Here is a 19707-nt window from a genome sequence, read left to right as displayed (position 1 = left end):
ATTTTAATGCATTACACTACATGCGTGTTACAGAAAGGGCGAGTCGACTGTGTTTAAAGCTCACACAGCGAGCGTTCGTAGCGTTCAGTTCTCCAGTGATGGCCAAAGGCTGGTCACGGCTTCAGATGACAAGTCTGTGAAAGTATGGGGTGTCGAACGTAAGAAATTCCTCTACTCTCTCAGTCGGCACACCAACTGGGTGCGCTGTGCAAGGTATGAGACTATGTTTGTAACCTTTCTGGTTTGTCGTATAAAGTGGGATTTCTCTCACTGTCGCTTGGTCTGTCCCTGTCAGGTTTTCACCAGATGGTCGTCTTGTTGCTTCTTGTGGTGATGACAGGACGGTTCGCCTCTGGGATACATCCTCACGTCAGTGCATCAACATTTTCACAGACTACGGAGGGTGAGAATTGAGCATTGTTTTTTCCTGAATCATTGTTTTTTGGGTTCAAGTTAACTGATATTATAAATTGTCTGTTTAGGTCAGCAACATTTGTGGACTTCAATTCCAGTGGCACGTGCATTGCATCATCAGGAGCAGACAACACATTAAAAATCTGGGATATTCGTACAAACAAGTTAATACAACATTACAGAGGTAGTAGAAAAGAGTTTTTCACATCATACATGGTCCTTTATTTTTAATAGAGTCAAGGACTAGTCTTGTTTTCAAGCGTATAACTTGCATTTGTCTTGCAGTTCATAGTGCAGGGGTCAACTGCTTTTCCTTTCATCCATCTGGAAACTATCTGATCAGTGGTTCAAGTGACAGTACGATGAAGATCTTAGACCTCCTGGAGGGGAGGCTCATTTACACCCTTCACGGCCACAAGGTGTCTCTCTCTAATAGTGAAGAATATGAATTCCAACTGGAACAAACAGGAATTCATCCAAAAAATTATAATTCTGTCATCACCCTCATGCCATTTCAAAGAAACATTCTGCTTTTTCAGTAAGACACAAAGGAGAATTTAAAAAAAATTATATGTACATAGTTCTTGCCAAACAGTTAATATTAAGAATTCAAAAATAAATATTCACTTTTTAAAATTAATTCCTAAATTCTTTTTTTTTTATTTATATATATATTCATATATATATATATATATATATATATATATATATATATATATATATATATATATATTTCTTTTTTTTTTTATAAACGCTATATAATTTGACAGGTTATGTTTCGCTTTTTTATGTTACTGTTCATACTGTCTATGGTAAAGCTGAAGACAATTTTCAACATAAATTATTCTTTTTATTACATTCTTTAATTGATTTATTTTTGTACAGTCATTTTATGGCAAGAGTCGCATAATAATAAAAAAACTAAATAAAAAAAAAAACTTTTTTGTTGTTGTTGTAAATATTAGTTAACAACATTACTTACCATAAACTAAAAAAAGAAAAATACTTCTAAAGCATTTGAGTCTTAATAAATTAAGTTATTAAATTCAGCATTCACTGATAGATTAAAATCAAAAGTTGTATATGTTAACTTTTAGTGATTTTTATTAACTAACATTACCAAAGATCAATATATACTGTTACAAATGTATTGCTCATTGTTTACAGTGCGTTAGTTGAAGCAGTATCTAACATTAACTAATGGATGTTATTGTAAAGTGTTTCAGAAAAAATAACAGCAGACATTTTAAGAATGATATGAGCATGTTTTCATTCCTTCAGTTTTTTGTGTATTTTGTGTTATAGACCTGTATTAAACATCCCACCCTTATAGCAAAAGCCCTAAAGTGTCTCCCCGCCCCCCTGCTCTCAGGGTCCAGTGCTGGCTGTGGCGTTTTCTCGAGATGGAGGTCTGTTTGCTTCAGGCGGTGCTGATTCTCAGGTAATCATGACCTAATGATTTGTTTTACCCTTAGATCGCTATCAGACTGATGTCACTCAAGCTTGTGATGGTCTGGGTTTCAGGTTCTGATGTGGAAGACCAACTTCGATTCGCTGAATTACAGAGATCTGTTGAGCAGGCACAGCAGACGAGTCACTCCAGATCCCCTTCCACACTTGATGGACATTTACCCTCGATCACCTCACCGACATAATGCTCAGAATGGCACAGTAGAGGTCAGTGCCCACAGCTGCACTGCTACTACAATCCCCATGTGTTTCACAAAAAAGTACTGATTTTCCCCTCGGGGGTCGGTACAGCGTCAATGCTGTAGATCAATCCAGTGCTTTTTTTCAGTCAGTGTGTTAGTTCTGTGACGTACACACTATATTCATGTTTGTAGTAATCACATGTTGACGTCAGTACTATTATTTCCTTAGATTAATCCCATTGTTGCTGATACTCAGTCTGGTGACCCTCAGGTGGTAGAAGTGGGACGTGTTCTTTTCTCCACAGCGGTAAGATCTTAACTCTGTCAGGAACTGATTAATGTAGTCAGAACTGTTTCAGTCCAAGCACTAGGGGGAGATATAGGCCAGCTAATGTTGAGCCTTCACTGAACAGTGTGCTGTCACTGCAGTCACACTGACACTCTGTCATGTTTTTTTTTTTGTTTTTTTTTTGACTCCTTCTGTCATCAGTATTTTTAACCTTATGGTTTTGTCTACTCTGTCCAGTTCTGTCATTCACTTTCTAATACAGTGGGGTTTAAAAATTAGAGACCACATTGAAAATCTGGCATGCTGCTACGAAAGGAAAAGAAAGACAAAATCTTGAGAAATTATTAAATTTGTGTTAATTTCCCACTTTATGGTTTTCTATCAAATTGCTATTTTGATATATAATTATATTATATAAATGTATATTGAATGTTATCATTAAATTGCTGTCAGTATTAATTGTTTTCCTCAAATTGCTATTTTGATATATAATTTGTAATGAAAAATTATATATAATTATATTACATATAATTATTAATTTATGTAATTTGTTTAGCTAAACTTTCTCTCAAATGGCTAATTATTGCTAATTAAGATTATTCTGATACTATAATTTGTCAAAAATTCAGTATATTTATATTAGATAAAACTGTTAAATACATGTTATTTTTTCACCAGGGTTTCACTCAAATTGCTATTCTGATATATAATTTGTAATGAAAAATAAATGTATATTGAATGTAATTATTAAATTGCTGTCAGTATTTAATTAGTCAAATTCAATATATTTATATGAAATATAATTATTAAATACATGTTATTTTTACACCAAGTTTTTACTCAAATTGCTATTCTGATCCTATAATTCATGAAAATAAATGGATATTAAATATAATTTTTACATTTTTAATTTTTACTTTTTCAATCAAATGGCTATTCTGATACTATCATTTGCAATGAAAGCTTAAATATTTATAATTTGTTCAAATTGCTATTCTGATACTATAATTTGTTAAAAAATCAATATTTATATTAAATAATTAAATTCATGTTACAGTTTTTACTCAAATTGCTATTCTGATACTATAATGCATGAATAAAAATTAATAATATTTTTATTAAATATGATGTAATTTCAAATTTAATTTTAATATATGTTATATAATAATTTATAACAATAGCAATAATATATAATGTATTATGTTAAAAAATTCAATTTTTGAAGCCAACTGTATAATTATAGTGAATAAGGCACATGATTTCTATTATGGTAGCAGGTTAAAAAAAACTAATTGGACTGTTTAATATATTCAGCTCAACAAGCGTTGTTTGTGTAGCCGGAAGCTCTCAAAACCTTTCTTATTTACTGCGTGCCTGGTTCTGATCCGAATTATGGGAATGTCCTCATGCTTCCGTGCAAAATGCTGCGCTTTCTGCTTTACAAGCGGATTGAGGAAATGCTGCGAGACGGCACACAACAGACTGTGTGTGCCTCGTGTGTTTACAGGAAGTCTCTTTCTCTGGCCCTTTCTCTCCCCCTCTCGTTTTTTCTTTCTTTTTTGCTCACTGATTCTGGCTGTGTAGAGTAGCTCAAGCGTGACAGCAAAAACACACCAAGCACACACACGTGTCTAAAGCTGGGTTCTGATGTGACCACACTTTGCCGCTGGAGCTATAGACTAATAATAGACTCCTCCACACTGTGACTTCAGTTTTCTCCCTCTCTTCCATTTGTCCCTTTTGTCTGGACACACTGTACTGCATAGAGAAAACAATTGTCCAGCTTGGACGCCTGCACACTCATTGACTAGTCGATTAGTTCTGCCACTAGACTCGCTGGATATGTTTTGACTAGTTGTTGATCATGTGACTTCAGTCCTGTGCTAAGTCCCAGCTAGTGTTGCTATGCATCTTTAACTGCATTCATGCTTTTGCAAATCACATCTGGATTTGATTCTGATTCACAAGCATCAAATTCAGTTTGATCGGATTCTGTATAATTGGGTGTATTTCAGTTGTTATGATGAGATATGAAAAAGACATTTGCTAATGCTGTAAATTACACAGGATAGTGTTTCGGACTCACTCTTTTTAAACTCGTCATTAAAGGAATCAGCTCATAGTAGTCATTTGTTTGTGAATCAAACTATATTGGGTGAACCACCTCTTGCCAAAAGCAAAAAAGTCTGATGAAGCTGCACGGCACATGGTGAATCATTCACATAAGGTAAACATTAACCCACTGACTAGTCAAATGCTCTTCTGGATTACAAGTTGACTAGTAAAAATTAGCCATAGTGCACACGTTCACTTTTTCCATTTACACTTAACTACGTTGGCTCATTCCAGTCCAGGATGCCCTTCTGAATCGGACCTGTCAAGGCACATTTACAGGGAAACCCTGTCATTATCTGGCCCCGAGCAGCCCACAGTCCCTTAGGGCAGAGTTTCCTCATTCTGCTTCCCTGCCTTTCGTGCGTGGGAGCAGAGACAGGAGGAAGTGGACGGCAAAGAGAAGTATGACCCGTGGCGCCTTTTTGTGTGACGCTTCCGGCCATCATTTCCTCTTGACTGACTCTCTCAGTCAGTGAGTGTGTGTGCAGTGATGCGTTCTTCAGTTGGTGGAACTCTTCAGCATTTTCGTCCTTGTTGACTCCCTGAAGCATTAGATCTTCAATGCATAGATGACATGAGAAATTCCAGAGGCATCTGAATAGCAATGAAAGACCCAAATGATCCGAGAGCACTCAAGTCAAGACAAGTATTAGCATGCGTCAAAGAACTCCTAAGGCTGGTGGACAAATTTTTGTATCCCACTCCCACCGCTTTTAATCAGTTCATACAAACGTTCTGATGTAAAAAATAAAATACATTACGTTTTTATTAAAAAAATATACAAATATTCTATATCAATATATTTAAACCTTTTCTCACTTGTATCGACATGTTTGTTTCTTTGAACATTTGTACAGTGCAAAAAAGATTGAATTAGTTGCAATCCAATTACAAAATATCTTAATATACTGAAAATTATATCACTATTCAAGTATTTTTTTTTAATCAAAAATACTTACGGTACACCTTCATAATTAGGGCCTTTTGCACTGCTTTAGTTCCAGAACTAAATGTACAGTACTAAAGTACTGGGACGCTTATCGCGAACTGTTTCCCAGTACCATTTGAAGGGTTGCATTCGCACCGACTGTGTACTAGAAAGTGACGTAAGCCGGTCGACAGCGATGTCATTTGTGCGTGGCGTTCAACAACGAAAACAAAGAAGAACAATGTTAACCACAGGAGGATGCAGGACGCTGTGATCAAAGCTGTGTTTTTGATGTGTCTCGTGGGTTTCACAATAATGGACATGGAATGTCGATGTATACGTAAAACGATTGAAAGAATGGAAAGGAGGACTAAGAATCTCCAACGACAACTGGCAGTGCTACATTTGCTTCAAGCGCTTGCACTTCAGCGTCCGTCCATCTATCGCTGTTTTCCATACTTGCGAAATAAGTTGACACAATGTTTACAGTATGTTTACACAGCGTTTTAAAGCATGGCGGGTGAGGGCATTTTCGTACGCGTCTGGCCAATTAATGTCTACTTACGTCACGGGTAGTACCAGTTGTGCTGGTTAGACCCTGCTCTGGAGTAGGAGTTAATTTGGTTCTCGAAAAAGGCAGTCTGTTACTAAAATCGCACCCAGTTCTGGCAGTGCGAAAATGCCAAAAAGTGGGTTGTTCCACAATTAGTTCTGGTACTATGAAAAGGTTCCCGCGGCGCGAAAGACCCTATTGTAATCATTAGTAAAAAATTATCTAAATAATTTGTTTAATGAATCACTTCTACAATAATAATAATAATGGAGTTTTGTTTCTAGATTATTTTAAGTACAATACAGAATTAATCATTTGTATTACGAATAATTGTAATTTTTACGATATACCACAATATCAGTATTTAAAATAATTCTTCGGATACTAAAAAAAACTTAAAGTAATTTTTGCTCTTTATATGATAAACTGTCATTACCCTTGAAGCTCCACAAGGATGAATTATCACATTTTTTACAATATAAATAGGTCCCACTTTAGATTATACCATGTACCATGAACAAAAAATGAGTACAGTCTGTTTGTATCGCAAAAAATTTAGATGTATTCCAGACGTTAAATATAGATGGAATTGCATACAGGTATTTTTTTTTTAAATAAAAGTACAGTGTAAAACATGTTTGGAAACAATAATTGCATTATATCAAGTGATTAATTAAATGTTAGTACGTAGTAGTTAAAGACATATTTTGTGTCATATAAACAGTGTGTGGAAAGTGTATATACATATACTTTTTTACATTTTTGCACATTTAAAATTAGTATATTATTTTATTTAAAATAGATTAACAAGTGAACTAATTAAAATGAAACCTAATATTGCTGAACAGTTTTTATTTAATATATTCTTTAGATGATTAAATTATACATGTAACTCAGTGTGTATATGTTTGTTTGGGGGTCTGTAAATGTGTGCGCACCACCTGGTATTGCGTTTCTGAAGGTTGCTTGTAGGGGTGACAGACAGGAAGCAGGCAAAGAGCCTCTTCCTGTGTTGTAAAGAGCAGGAGATTGGGTGGCAGCGAGGTGTGGATACCAGCTTGAAGTTCTTTCACCGGCTCCGGTGGCATGACGGAAGTAAATCGCTAAAGATAGAATGGCCCAGGGGAAGGTTCACTTTCCAACGGGAGAGCTTTGAGAAAGATAGCCTTACACAGAGAGAGAGTGACTTGCCATCCTCAGGAAAAAATACAAGAGCTGTCAGCAGGAAGTGCTCATTGATTTGAATCGCATTGCATTGAGAGACATCCGATGCATTGTTTGTGCATTTTTCGAGCTGTTTACTCTACCTATATGGTGAAACATACATCACACCTCGTCATTGCTGAAATGTAGGTGGTAAAGTGTCGAAATATGTGTTATGGTTATGCAACCGCAGTCGTGTTATCGCAAATTTTCTGTTACTGTCATGTGGGCAGCATGAGCGTTATTGCACATTTTCTGGATTCTTCTGAAAGCGCCGATAATAGAAAAGGTCAATGCAAAAGTCTCATCTGGCCCATAATCCCCAGCGCTGACCCAGGGACCTCAGACAGTGGACTCTGGCAGACAAACAGGCGCTCGCACATCAAAGACGCAGGAACCCGGACAGGTTCATCACTTATTCAGTGTAGGGCGCACCCAGAACTCAGTGTCTCCGCCTTAATATTTCATCTGGTTTCTCACCCATTGTGTCCGTCTGCCCCTCTTCCTTTCTTTTTTTTCTCCATTAAATGTTGTTTGTCGTCCATCCCTTTCATCTCATTCATCTGTTTTATCTGCGAGTTCCACCAAAGGCTATTGACCCCTGTTCTAGAATAGAGCTGTTCCATCCATTGAATCACACTGGCACTTTAACTTCATGGTTGATCTCACTTCCTCCATTAAAGCAGATGGTTCCTAAACAGTCCAGACCTCATCTTAAGTACCTGTCAAAACAGAGCACTGTCACATTAAGTGTAGAGTTGAAAGGACTTTATCAGAATCTGGCTTAGAGTCTGTTTTTCCTCTCTCACCTGACATTTCTCTCTCTCTCTCTCTCCATGAGCTCTCTCAAGGGTATATGGTGGCCCGGAGGGGCAAAGCTTAAAATACGCTGACAGTCCGCTGACATTGATTCTAAAAATAGTGGGAATGTACTATTGCAGGTAACAGGGACACCTCAAAGGCAAATGGTGAGCTGCTCTCCTCCATTTCACTCACTGTGCTGTCCATCTACACCATCTCTTCCATTCAGATATAACTGTAAAATTGTAAGATGTTTTAAATTTATGTATATATTTTAATATTGTTTGTTTTTATTTAACTGAATAAACTTATTTATTTATAAGTTATTAGAACTTTATGCACCAAGAGCTTGTAACACTCCAAAGAGAAAGGAAAAATCGCATCATATGATCCCTTTAAAAATTTCAAGGCAGCATTGAACCACCGTAATGAAAGAACAGATTAACTTCTCAATACTTTTGAATACCTACTCACTTCTTTATATGATTCTAAATATACACTCTTTTTAGAACAACAGGTTTGTGTACTTTTACTCAGTAAAAACATATTACATGTTTTTTAAAACCACAGCTAGAGTATGGCCTCTCAAGAGCTGTGGAACCTCTGTAAAAACAGCAATTAAAAACACGGGTTATCCCTCCATGACCCTGTGCTTTAATAGAGAGGTGCTGCATGCATGGTTTCATGATTTATTTTGATGCTCCATTTTACTGTCGCTTTCCTCTTCACCTGTATGAGTTATTTTTAACGTAGCATGAATGGAAGGTGGAAGCGCCTCTGTGAACTGCGTAGGATGAGCTATCAAAACATCACTTTTCACTGATGGAAAAAAATGAGCTAATTTTTCTAAGCTCAAAAACAGCTATGAAAACTAAACAAAAAATCAACCTACACAAACGCTTGGTTAATTTGTTGTGGAAGTTTTATTTTTAGGTGGTGAAGAGGTGAGTTTTGGTTGGGTTTGTTGGATAAATAGAGCTCAGGCTTAGATAAAAAGATGTTTTTTTTTTCTTGTTTGGCATGAGTGTTTGAAATGAACAGGGGTAAGAAAACAAATCAGCTTCCTCTGAGTGAGAGTACAGGAGGGTCATGGGCTCCGGAGGTACAGCTGAAACTCAATGCTGGTTAGGGTTAGAGGGTAAATTGCACCCCCCCACCTCCCCCCGGGCCCACCTGTTAGGAAGTCATTCATTTCTATTCCTAAACCAGCGTTCTCTCCCTTCTCTCGCATCTCATTCACTCTATCTCACTCTTCCCGATTCAAATGTTTCCCTTCTTCTCCCAAAGCAATTGTAGCTGTTGTAGTCTTTTTGTATTTTATTGCTTTCTCTTCTGGGTCATTGAAAAAATATGGTAACAGACATAATACTCCTATAACTTTATTTATGAAAAACATTTAAAATATTCAAGAAACCTTATTAAAGCATCAATACATAGACAAACATTTTTTTTTTAAATACTGTTTATAAAAGTACCTAGTCTATAATATGTAATGCATAGTAATGAATGACACAATTTTTATTTTTGGGTGAACTATCTCTTTAAAACAGTATTTTTAATGTGCCAGGTGTCTTAAGAAATACCTTTCCCCTTCATTTGACATACCTCTTTTGTTTTGATGTTTTTTTTTTTTCCTTTCCTTTGTTTTTTTTTTTTTTTTTGCCATTTGTTTTGACTATTATTTTGTTCATTTAAAAAATATATATTTAATTTGCCAGGTGCCTGAAAAACACATTGTTCCCTACATCTGATGTTTTGTTTTTTCATTTTGTTTCATTTTGCTTTTGTGTTTTTTTTTTTTTTTTTTTATTTTAATTTAAGGAAAAAAAGGAAGAGCCGCCTTTAAATTTACATTTGAAAGATTTTCACAATTTTATAAGCTTTTCCATATGAAAACTGGCCTCAACCGAATACATAAGCATTTTTTAAGTCAGAAATCCATTTTTTAAATGTTTTTCATTATTTTTTTTTTAGAAGACTCGCGAGGGCTGTCAGGCGCCTCTCTGCCGACCCTTCCGGGTCTTACAGGCTTAACCCCGCACAAGTCATGGCATTCTTCCTTGCCTCTGGGAAATGTATTAGCATTACTCATTCTCTGTCCCCTCTAACCCCTCACACCTACTCCCTTGAAGATGAGGGGAAGTCTTCGGTTTGAACTGGGCCATGGGGGCTTTGACGGGAATTTTGAAAGGAGGCAAGGCCCAGCTAAGGTGCACTTAACCATAAAGCTCCACATTCCTCACAGGGCCTCCTCGTGCGCCCTCCTCGAGAGCAGCGACTACGCCAACCGCATTATTCAAGTCTATCTCAAACACTCTCCAAATATGCAATGTTAAGAGATTGAGGTCAGTGCAGTCCTTATCTTAAAGTGCGTTAAAGTCTGTTTACACATGACCTTTTAACCCCTCAAACACTGCTTTAAATGCATTTCCTTGGCATGACGTTCTATTTTCGCAAGCTGGTTTTAATGCAACCAGTAATTGCCAAAAGATTTTATACAAAAACGTATTTTATTTTATTTTTTTTAATCTAGTGAAGTTGAACCATTTTTAAAGATGAAAACCAATGAAATCCTGCACTGGTTTCCGAGTTATATGGTAGCATTCCTGTTGTCTTGCTGGCTCGCAATTAGCGACAAGCTCATTGTGTGTCGCAGTTTCCCACAGCTACTTTGCAGTTGATTTGGTATTACCAAGTTTGAAAGCAGATTATCCAGCATTTGTGCAGCAGTGGGGTTTAGCTTAAATTAAATCCCACACAGTGACCCTCTTGTTTCCGTGTATTTGTGAATTTACCTACATTGCTTTCTGATGTTAATAAGAAACTTATCCTGCTGTATAAAAACCTAATAACAAGCAGTAATTCGAAATGTATTAAGCCAGTCAATGTAAAAAAAGCAGTATTAACATAATATATTGACAGCAACACAACTGACATATTCACAGCCCAGAAAGGTAGTAAGGGCATCATTAAGATAGTCCATGTGACATCAGCGGTTCAACCATAATTTTATAAAGCTATGAGAATACTTTTTATGTGCAAAGAAAACAAAAAATCTCCATCTCTCTGCTCTATTGCACTTTTTGCCCAAATCATTGTTTAGAAACCCTTAGAGAGCCCTGGAATGGTACCAACTGGCAGTTTTGGAATCTTTGGATTTTTTTGTAAAAAAAACAATATATATATATTTTTGAATGTCATCTAGGTTTCCTTTTCATAATTTGTTTATTTTATACTGTATCATATAAAGTAGAAAATTTAGATACTTGGGCAAATATTTTCCCCAATATCTGGATATCTGGTAAGATGCCTGATTCTGAAAAGCTAAACCTCAATAACATTGTATAGCTGGGGCTTATTTGGAAATAACAGTCCTCCCAAATCAGAAAAAGACCATGTATTTTACTATTCACATATTTCTAATACCTTTTTATCTTCCTGACCCCCTGACTCGTGACATCCTTCCAGACCTCGAGTTCTAGCATATTCAGACACTACAGCTGTCTGAAATCTCATTATCCCTTCTTCGTTGGCCATTGCATGATTGTATTTTTAGAAACCTGCACCGCTTCTGGGGGGAAAATTTGTCGCTTGCTTCACCTTCGCTTCCCCCACATTTCTCATGAAGACTGCATTCATCCCACTCGCTCTGCCACTTTCTCTTTGTGCTATTTACAGACTACCTCATGTGAGGGCAATGAGTTAGGAAACACGCTTAACAAGCGCTTCACTGATGTTCCTGATTTTGCATGGATCAATCGGATTAGCCAGAATCAAATTGCAGGATGTGCATCCCTAGAAGTGACTGGCATGGTGGAAGTCATATGTCCTGCAATGTTCTCTCTGTGTTTTGGAGAGTTGACACTGCCCTCGTTTTCTTACTTTTGCTCAGCCTGATGTGTTAAGGCTTAACTTGAGAGTCTGAGGCTCATATATAAATACTGTATATTATATGTAATGGAGGGTTTACATCATGCATACAGTTGCATGGAGTATAGACGTGGGTAATCATTACTACTTAAATCTGGCTTGACAAAATATATGCTTTCAAATTACCACTCTATGTTATAGAGATGGGTAGGATGGTCAACTAGTCATCCAACAACAGTGGCAGTGGAAGATTTCAGAGATGCTGGGAAGGTTTTGGCATGTTGTGTTTAGCAGGCAGGTGACGTCCTTTTACTTCTGGACAGTAATTCAGATTTCTGCTTGTCCTGCCAACATTTTCAGTAACCTCAACATAAAAAATATACATTTAAAAGTCTATCTGAATTATAATGCATATATTTTTAAAATGATCGTTTAAAGAAATGATTTTTGGTTGCATTTTGAATGTTTTTTTTTTCAATTTATTTTTTATATTTATTTTTAAATGATTTATTATTTCTTTTCTCATTGATTCTTGATGCTACCAAGACTACTGTCATTCTTGCAGTTTCAACAAAACTTTTTGTATGAATATGACTTAATTTTAAAATTACATATTAAATGTATAATTTTTAATTTGTTTTATTTTCTAATATTTAAAATAATATATAATTCTTAACTAATTGTTTTGAAATACTTGAAAATGAATACAAATGTATTAATTTTTACACTGATTGTTATTGCACTACTATTACTAATAATGTATAAGTAATATATAAATTATTTAATATATATTATATTTAATATATAAAATAATTATTTTAGTTTATGATAGTAACAAAAGTAAAAAAAACAACTGAAATTAATATAATATAAATATAAATAATTCTATATCTATCTCTATCACTATGTTTGTATCAGTGTTGAACCAACTTTGGGTCGGGGATGTCCTCTGTTGCATGCATTGTTCTGTAACTTGTGGTTATTGTCCTAAGGCCAAGATAAAAAAATGATAAAAAGTTGTTTTACACCCACTCTGGTCTGCTGCAACCCCTTTTAACACTGGAATCTTTTATTGACTTACTGTAAATAGCCTTGGGTTTCGGGTGAACCGCTGTAATGGGTCTCCACTGCCTGACCACCTTCAGTATTACCATGCAAAAGCACAAATGTAAACAGTGGCGCTTACTTTAGGTTGCAGAGGGAGCATCTGCTTGACCTCAAACTAACCTTCTTCAGGGAGGTGACGGAAGAATTGCAGAGGAATGGAGTGTAGGTGAATCTCTTGTTTACTTACCAAAGTGCATCTACATTTTTTCCAGGCCACTGTTGGAAAACATCTGCGTCTCTTCATGCCGGTCCTCTTTCCCATCATTCTCTTGACCCCCATTGACCCCCTCAAAGCAGCAGTGGGTCAGGTGTCAGGCCCAAAGCTCATTCTGGACATGCCACACCATTTTCGCTTCCAGATTTATTTATTAATTTTTTTCCTAACTGATATGCATCGATCTAGCACATGGATTATTTTTGGCTAGGGATAAAATTGGCCACTAGTTTCACACCTTTCAAGTAGTAGGTGAATGTGATATGCCAGAGATGCCCAAACTCGGTTCCGGTTTCAATGCTACTATCTGCTCCTCTCTGGAGAATGATGGGCTGTCTACTTAGCCTTGCTCTGGGAACAGCATGCTGTAGTCTGAGCTTAAGTGTCATGTTTAACATCCTATCCTATTTTCAGATGACACTGTTTGTTCTTGACCTATGTACTTCATTCTAGGAGTGCAGAATTTTGTCGGGTATGATACATATCCATTTTTATGGCTACTAAGGGGAAATGGCTAATATTAAAATCCTATTATTATTATTATTATTATTATTATTATTAATAATATTTTTTTTTTTTATTATTATTATTATTATTATTATTATTATAATAATAATAATAATAATAATAATAATAATAATAATAATAATTATATGAATATCAATAATAAATATATATAGATATACATAAAATAAAATATAATTATTCCAGCTATTATTATTATGATTATTTCTACTACTAATTATAATAACAATAATATATAAATAACAATATATAATAATTCAAATATATTATTATTATTCCAGCTAATATGAAATTCCTATTATTATTATTATTATTATTATTATTATTATTATTATTATTATCTCTACTACTAATTGTATTAATAACAACAACAATAATATATAAATACTAACAATATATAATACTTAAAATATATTATTATTACTAGTACTGCTAATAATAATTATATTATTATCAGTAATAATATATACATATTATACTTTATGTATGTAATACATTATCTACTGAAATAATAATAATAAAATATGTACATCTTTTAAAAATATTTCAATTAAAAAAAATCAATTTTATTATTTTATTTAAAAAGTATATTTTAAAAATATTAATATATTAAAAGTAAAAACAAAGTTTACAAATATTTTGTTTAAAATATATTTTGAGATTTAATAAAAATCATATTTAACATTGATTAACTTATTACTGTTTAGAGAGTAACTTAATTAGATGACAGCAAATAATTAATTTAAAAAGTGGGGAAATAAAAAGTAGAAATCAAAAAAGTAGCATTCTTAAAGTAATTTATATTAGTTTTTAACAGTTTCTGAATGTAATATTGTTGTCTGAATATTCACATTTGATCAACAGCAATTGTTGCTACCATTAGTTTTTTGAGTCTATATAATTGGAATTGGTCATTTAGTCTTTTTATTATTATTATTATTATTATTATTATTATGAATAAATGTAATTTTCTTTCTCTTTAGCTTAGAGTGCACAGGCTTTTTGAGTCCAAAAGTTTTAGCAGACTTCTCTAAAGCTGTCGGGTTGGGACTAATAGGTTTTCAGAGGAATCAAATCATGGGAACTAACAAAGAAAAAGACCAATACAGGCGTGATTTTTCTGCGTTTAGCCTAATCGGCTTGAACTAGAATGAAAAGCTTTTACTGTCTGTTGTTCTCACTCATGCTGCTTGAGCAACACCTTGCATCAGCTTACAGCCAGACAGATAACCTTAGCGGATGTCTGACCTATAGTGAGACTGGATGCTAGAGGCCCTCGATTGATCACAGAAAGCAATGTCTACAGTGAATATCCTAGATTTTCCATTTATGCTGGAATTTTAATATCATTATTTGATTCGTACATGGCAAACCACACACACCAACACCACACAGCAAGTGAAAGAGTGCACCTATAGTTTTACATTTTCAATTTGAATTGCAGATGTCATACGTATTTAGAGCAACAGGAAGCTGTTCTCAGTTATCTGCCGCCTCTAGCACCGGCTCAGATGAGAGGAAGCGCTGGGGAGCCTTGATAGTCTGCTTTATGGGGTTGACCTACAGATATGCCGCGCTCAAGAGCCTGTGGCCTTTCCACATGGTGACACTACTCCGAGACTCCTCGTCGCTGATATCATCTCCACTCTGCTTGCTCATCAATGCCTCATTTCTCCAGCGGCACAGGGAACATGAGAGCATCCACGCACTGTTCATCTGGAGACACATGCTGTATTGATTTCCAATGAGTTTAAATTTTGCACGTACACTTAGGTAATAGAGAAATACTCTAATAAACTTAAAATTTAGGGATGAATATATCTGTAGGATATTATTATTGAAAGGTATTAGAGATTTCTTTTTAATTTATTATATTGACATTTATCAGTATCTGTCTATATTGGGTATTTAATTGTTCATGCTCACTTCCTCTATTTTTACATTTCAATTTCCTTTGCCATCATTCAACAGCCGTTAATCTCTTTAACTGACTTTTTTAATTAATGTATAATTTTTTTATTATTTATTAATGCTGTTAAATGTAGTCCTTAACCAGTCCCAGAATATTAAATATAATCTCAAATATAATATAAAAATATTAAAATTAAAAAATAATCCAAATAAAAATAATAAAAAATAAAAATAATAATAGAAATAAAAAATATAAATAAATAATTTAAAATGCTAAAGAAATAAATTATTATTATTTAAATAGGATGTAAATATTTTAATATAATTCAAATTATTCATTTGCGTAATTTAAAATGATTGATTTGTTTACTAATGATTTAAATTTAGTGTATTTTTATTTATTTAGACAAAAATTGTGTTTAATTTAGTTTAGTTTATCAGTTATCTGCCATAAAATAATTATCAGCTTGTCAGTGATTGCCAGAAATTTTATTTGGGTCCATCCACTAGTAATTAATAACTAAAAACTAATAAATTTTATTATTGATAATAGTCAGTATAGAACCGAATAAAAGTTTATTTATCCACCGTATTCCCATAAAAATAGGCGCGGCCATTTGCCTGGTCTCATTTGCTTCCAGCTGTTTTTAGCTGTACAAAACCGCTCGTTTTGGTGCTTGATACTGCAAATTGGTGTGTCTTACCAAATAATTGTATTGTATTATCTTAATTATGAACACAATGGTTTGTAATGCAAACAGATTTACCATTTACTGCACATTGATATTCTTCGCGTTATTTCTCCACAGAGGCCAATGAACTGTAAATCTCGCCCCATAGCCTTACTTCCACGTTTAGGAATAAGGTAGATGAATAAAATTTATTTTAAGATGGCATCACCATCTTTTTTTTTTTTTTTTTTTTTTTTTTTTTTTTTTTTTTTTGTCATTTTTGCTTTTACTTTGGGCAGTTGAGTAACGACAGGAAGTGAAATGGGTTTAGAGAGTGAGGGCCGGATCGGGAAAGGTCCACAAGCTGGGATTCGAACTCGGGATGCTTGTAGCGCAACAGTGCTATATGTCAGTGCGCTTCCCGGAAAGCCTGTTGGCCCCAACGGCTTCACTATCTTAAACTTGTTGCGGTGCATTCTGGGATTGCCTTCACAAAATATTCACACAGTTCTATAACTTGGCTAAAATTAGGTATCTGAGAAGGAAGTGTAATTAAAACGGATACCGTTTGAATCAGCATTTTGAAACAGTGTTTCTAAGTGGGTAATAGAAACAGGTTGAACTGTATGCCACAACAGAGTCGCCAGCTCCTGTTGATCTCAGGCTGATTTAACGTGAAGGTTCTGTCTGTCCAGTTTAGGGAGTACTGGTGGAGTTGAGAGGCAGCATGCTGAGGCTGAGACTCCCTGGCGGAGCTTGGTGAAGGGCAGAGGCTCAGCTGGACCCCACACCACCTGCTGCTGTAGCTGTCAATCAAACGGCTGAACTTTCACTCTGGCCGCTCTATTTTCTGCAGTGCTGAGAGCTTGTAAGCATGGATTAGTGAGAGAATTCATGCTCCACTTCAATTCAGAAAAATGATTCAAAATAAGGGAGACTTGTATGTGTTTTTTTTTTTTTGATCCACTGATTTGCAGATTAAATACAACAGTTGGTGTTCATTACTGGCTCATGGTTAGGGCTTTTTATGTTCTGACCGGTTCTGCTTATTTGTTTTGTGTATTAAGCACTGTAATGGGGAAATGATTTTCTTCCATGCCAGCTGAGTGCGTCATTTGGCATGTGTTGCAGAGAGGGGTAAATATTTAAAAAACTGCCTAATTCTTTGAAAGCGGATTTAAAATAGGTTAATGATACGAAAAGACTCACAGCAGACTTCTGCGAGGGACACAGCCCGCCTGCCAGTATTACACTCAGCAGGGAGCAGAAAAACAAGCAGGCGAGAAAGTGCAAGAACAGTTCTTATACTCCGTAGTAAATATGAAAATGATATATCATTGAACAGTTAAATTTTATTTATATATATATATATATATATATATATATATATATATATATATATATATATATTATGAGGAATTATATTTTATATATTCTAATAATATAATATAAAAATCTTATAAAATAATATAATATAAATATAATAGAATATAAAAAGTGTGAAAATATAAGATAAAAATCTAAAAATATTATAAAATATTAATCTTAAAAATATGTTTGAATTCTTTACATTTATTATCAAGTTGTATTTATAAATCTTTATATATATTTTTATATTACATTTATATTTAAATGTATTAAATATGTATATGTTATTTAAATAATTTATTAGTAAAATTTCTCAATGAAATTTGTTTTCTCTCTGAATGTAATAAATATTATATTATTCAAAATATACATTTATTCCAGGTCATTATTTATTTTAATATTCAAATATTATATTTATACAATAAAAAAATAAATAAATAAATATTAATTATAATTTAAAATCATATATTCAAATAATATATATATATATATATGCTTATATTTTAAATTTAAATTATATTTTCTCATACAATATTAAAATTAATATAAAATATATGTAAATAAATATATAAGAAAATATCAAATAAATAAATTGATTTAATTTCATGTACATTTATATGTATAATTGTATCTGCTTTATTTATTTACATATTATTTATCAAATTGTGGTAGGTGGCAGGATGGTAAAGATATTTATTGGCCATAATTTGAAAAACAGCTATAATATTCATATGACAGAAAATAAAGATGATGAGGCTCAGGTCAGATCATTTACAGATCTAAAGCATACATGGAGCAGCTCTCTGTTATGTACTTGGATTGAGAGAATATCCGCAGCATTTCAAAGCAGGTCTTTTGACACCAGCAAGTCTCCAGTAATTGCCACACCACTTTTCAATTATCGAGTGCACCTTAAACACCAGGGCTGCCGCCACTCAGCTTCTGTTCCCTTCCCAACCTACTTCCCATTTTAGCATTCAGAATTCTACTTCACAGCAGCAGTTCTTGTGAGTTCACATCTAACAGCAGTTGAGGTGACGCCAACACATATCATTTCAGCACCATCGCGTCTTGTCTTCATGAACTGCGGTTCATCCCTTACTAATCGCAATGTTCTGTTGTAGCTAATATGCATTTGGATCAGTCCAGAATCCACGGGCTTTGGACCAGGCAGTTTTTCCACATTGTCCCATTCTTAATTGGAAAATCCACAGTATTCTGGCTCTGTCTTTGCTACAGCTGTGCACAACTGACATTGAGCAAGAGTTAAAGCAGAAGTGGCTAATGGAGATAGAGGAAGAAAGAGAAGAGGAGGGGGTGAGATCGGAAACAGAAGTGCTGACTGAACCTTAAAATAAGTGGAAGTGCAGTGAGGATGGTGACGGTGGGACAAAAGGACAAAAATAAAAAATATTATGTATTTCACATGCCAATTGTTACTTTTATTAGAATAATTATTCATTTGCAGCATATTGTGCTATTAGCTGTGTTTTTTTTAGACACCACGATAAAAATTGTTAAAATTTGTTGCCTGTTTTATATAATAGTTCAAATTTGTTGCCCGTTTTATATAATAATAATAATAATAATTATAATTATTATTATTATTATTATTATTATTATTATCATCATCATTTTTAATAATTTGTTAAAATATATTTTTAAAAATTAAAGATTTTTTTTTTTGTTGGCGGCAATAGCATCGTGGGCAGCAAATATGTAAATATAAACTATATATATGAGATATAAATTAGAAATTTTATGTATGTATGATTTTTGTAAAATTGTATCATTTTTAATTAATTACATTTATTATTTGTTACATTAAGTTTTTTTTTAGGTTACATCAACATGTGGTATATTGGGCATCATTTTGCCAGAACATGGGAGCGTATTTTGTTCCGACCAGGCCATATTAAACAGTATTGGCAACTTTCATCGTTATGTTTGACATTCAGCCACTGGCTTGCCATATAACCTTAGTCCCACTTTCTTTTCACACATTTTATGAGATTTTTATATGACAGCGCCATTAACACCACTAGATCTCCCTCTGTCACTTATGTCTGCGCAATGTGCCACATGT

At 34.1% G+C, this 19707-nt stretch overlaps 1 protein-coding gene across 5 annotated transcripts in view; it reads left to right on the top strand.

The window, feature by feature from the left end:
• LOC109050921 (POC1 centriolar protein homolog B) overlaps positions 1-19707 on the top strand; it is a 34310-nt gene that overhangs the window by 3723 nt on the left and 10880 nt on the right. For 2 of the 5 annotated variants that reach the window (XM_042753538.1, XM_042753536.1), the window contains exons 4-10: positions 34-213; positions 296-403; positions 483-598; positions 700-833; positions 1787-1855; positions 1939-2091; positions 2296-2373. In XM_042753538.1, the coding sequence (XP_042609472.1) occupies positions 34-213; positions 296-403; positions 483-598; positions 700-833; positions 1787-1855; positions 1939-2091; positions 2296-2373 (838 nt within the window). Of the gene's footprint in view, positions 1-33; positions 214-295; positions 404-482; positions 599-699; positions 834-1786; positions 1856-1938; positions 2092-2295; positions 2374-13144; positions 13373-15115; positions 15550-16953; positions 17431-19707 lie in introns of those variants that run through there. The other 3 variants (XM_042753541.1, XM_042753539.1, XM_042753540.1) reach the window with 3 other exon arrangements.

The sequence above is a fragment of the Cyprinus carpio genome, chromosome B25 (assembly GCF_018340385.1).
Source record: "Cyprinus carpio isolate SPL01 chromosome B25, ASM1834038v1, whole genome shotgun sequence".
NCBI classification, from domain to species: Eukaryota; Metazoa; Chordata; class Actinopteri; order Cypriniformes; family Cyprinidae; genus Cyprinus; species Cyprinus carpio.
The sequence above is the reverse complement of the archived record's forward strand: the minus strand, read 5'-3'. Positions and strand labels throughout refer to the sequence as shown.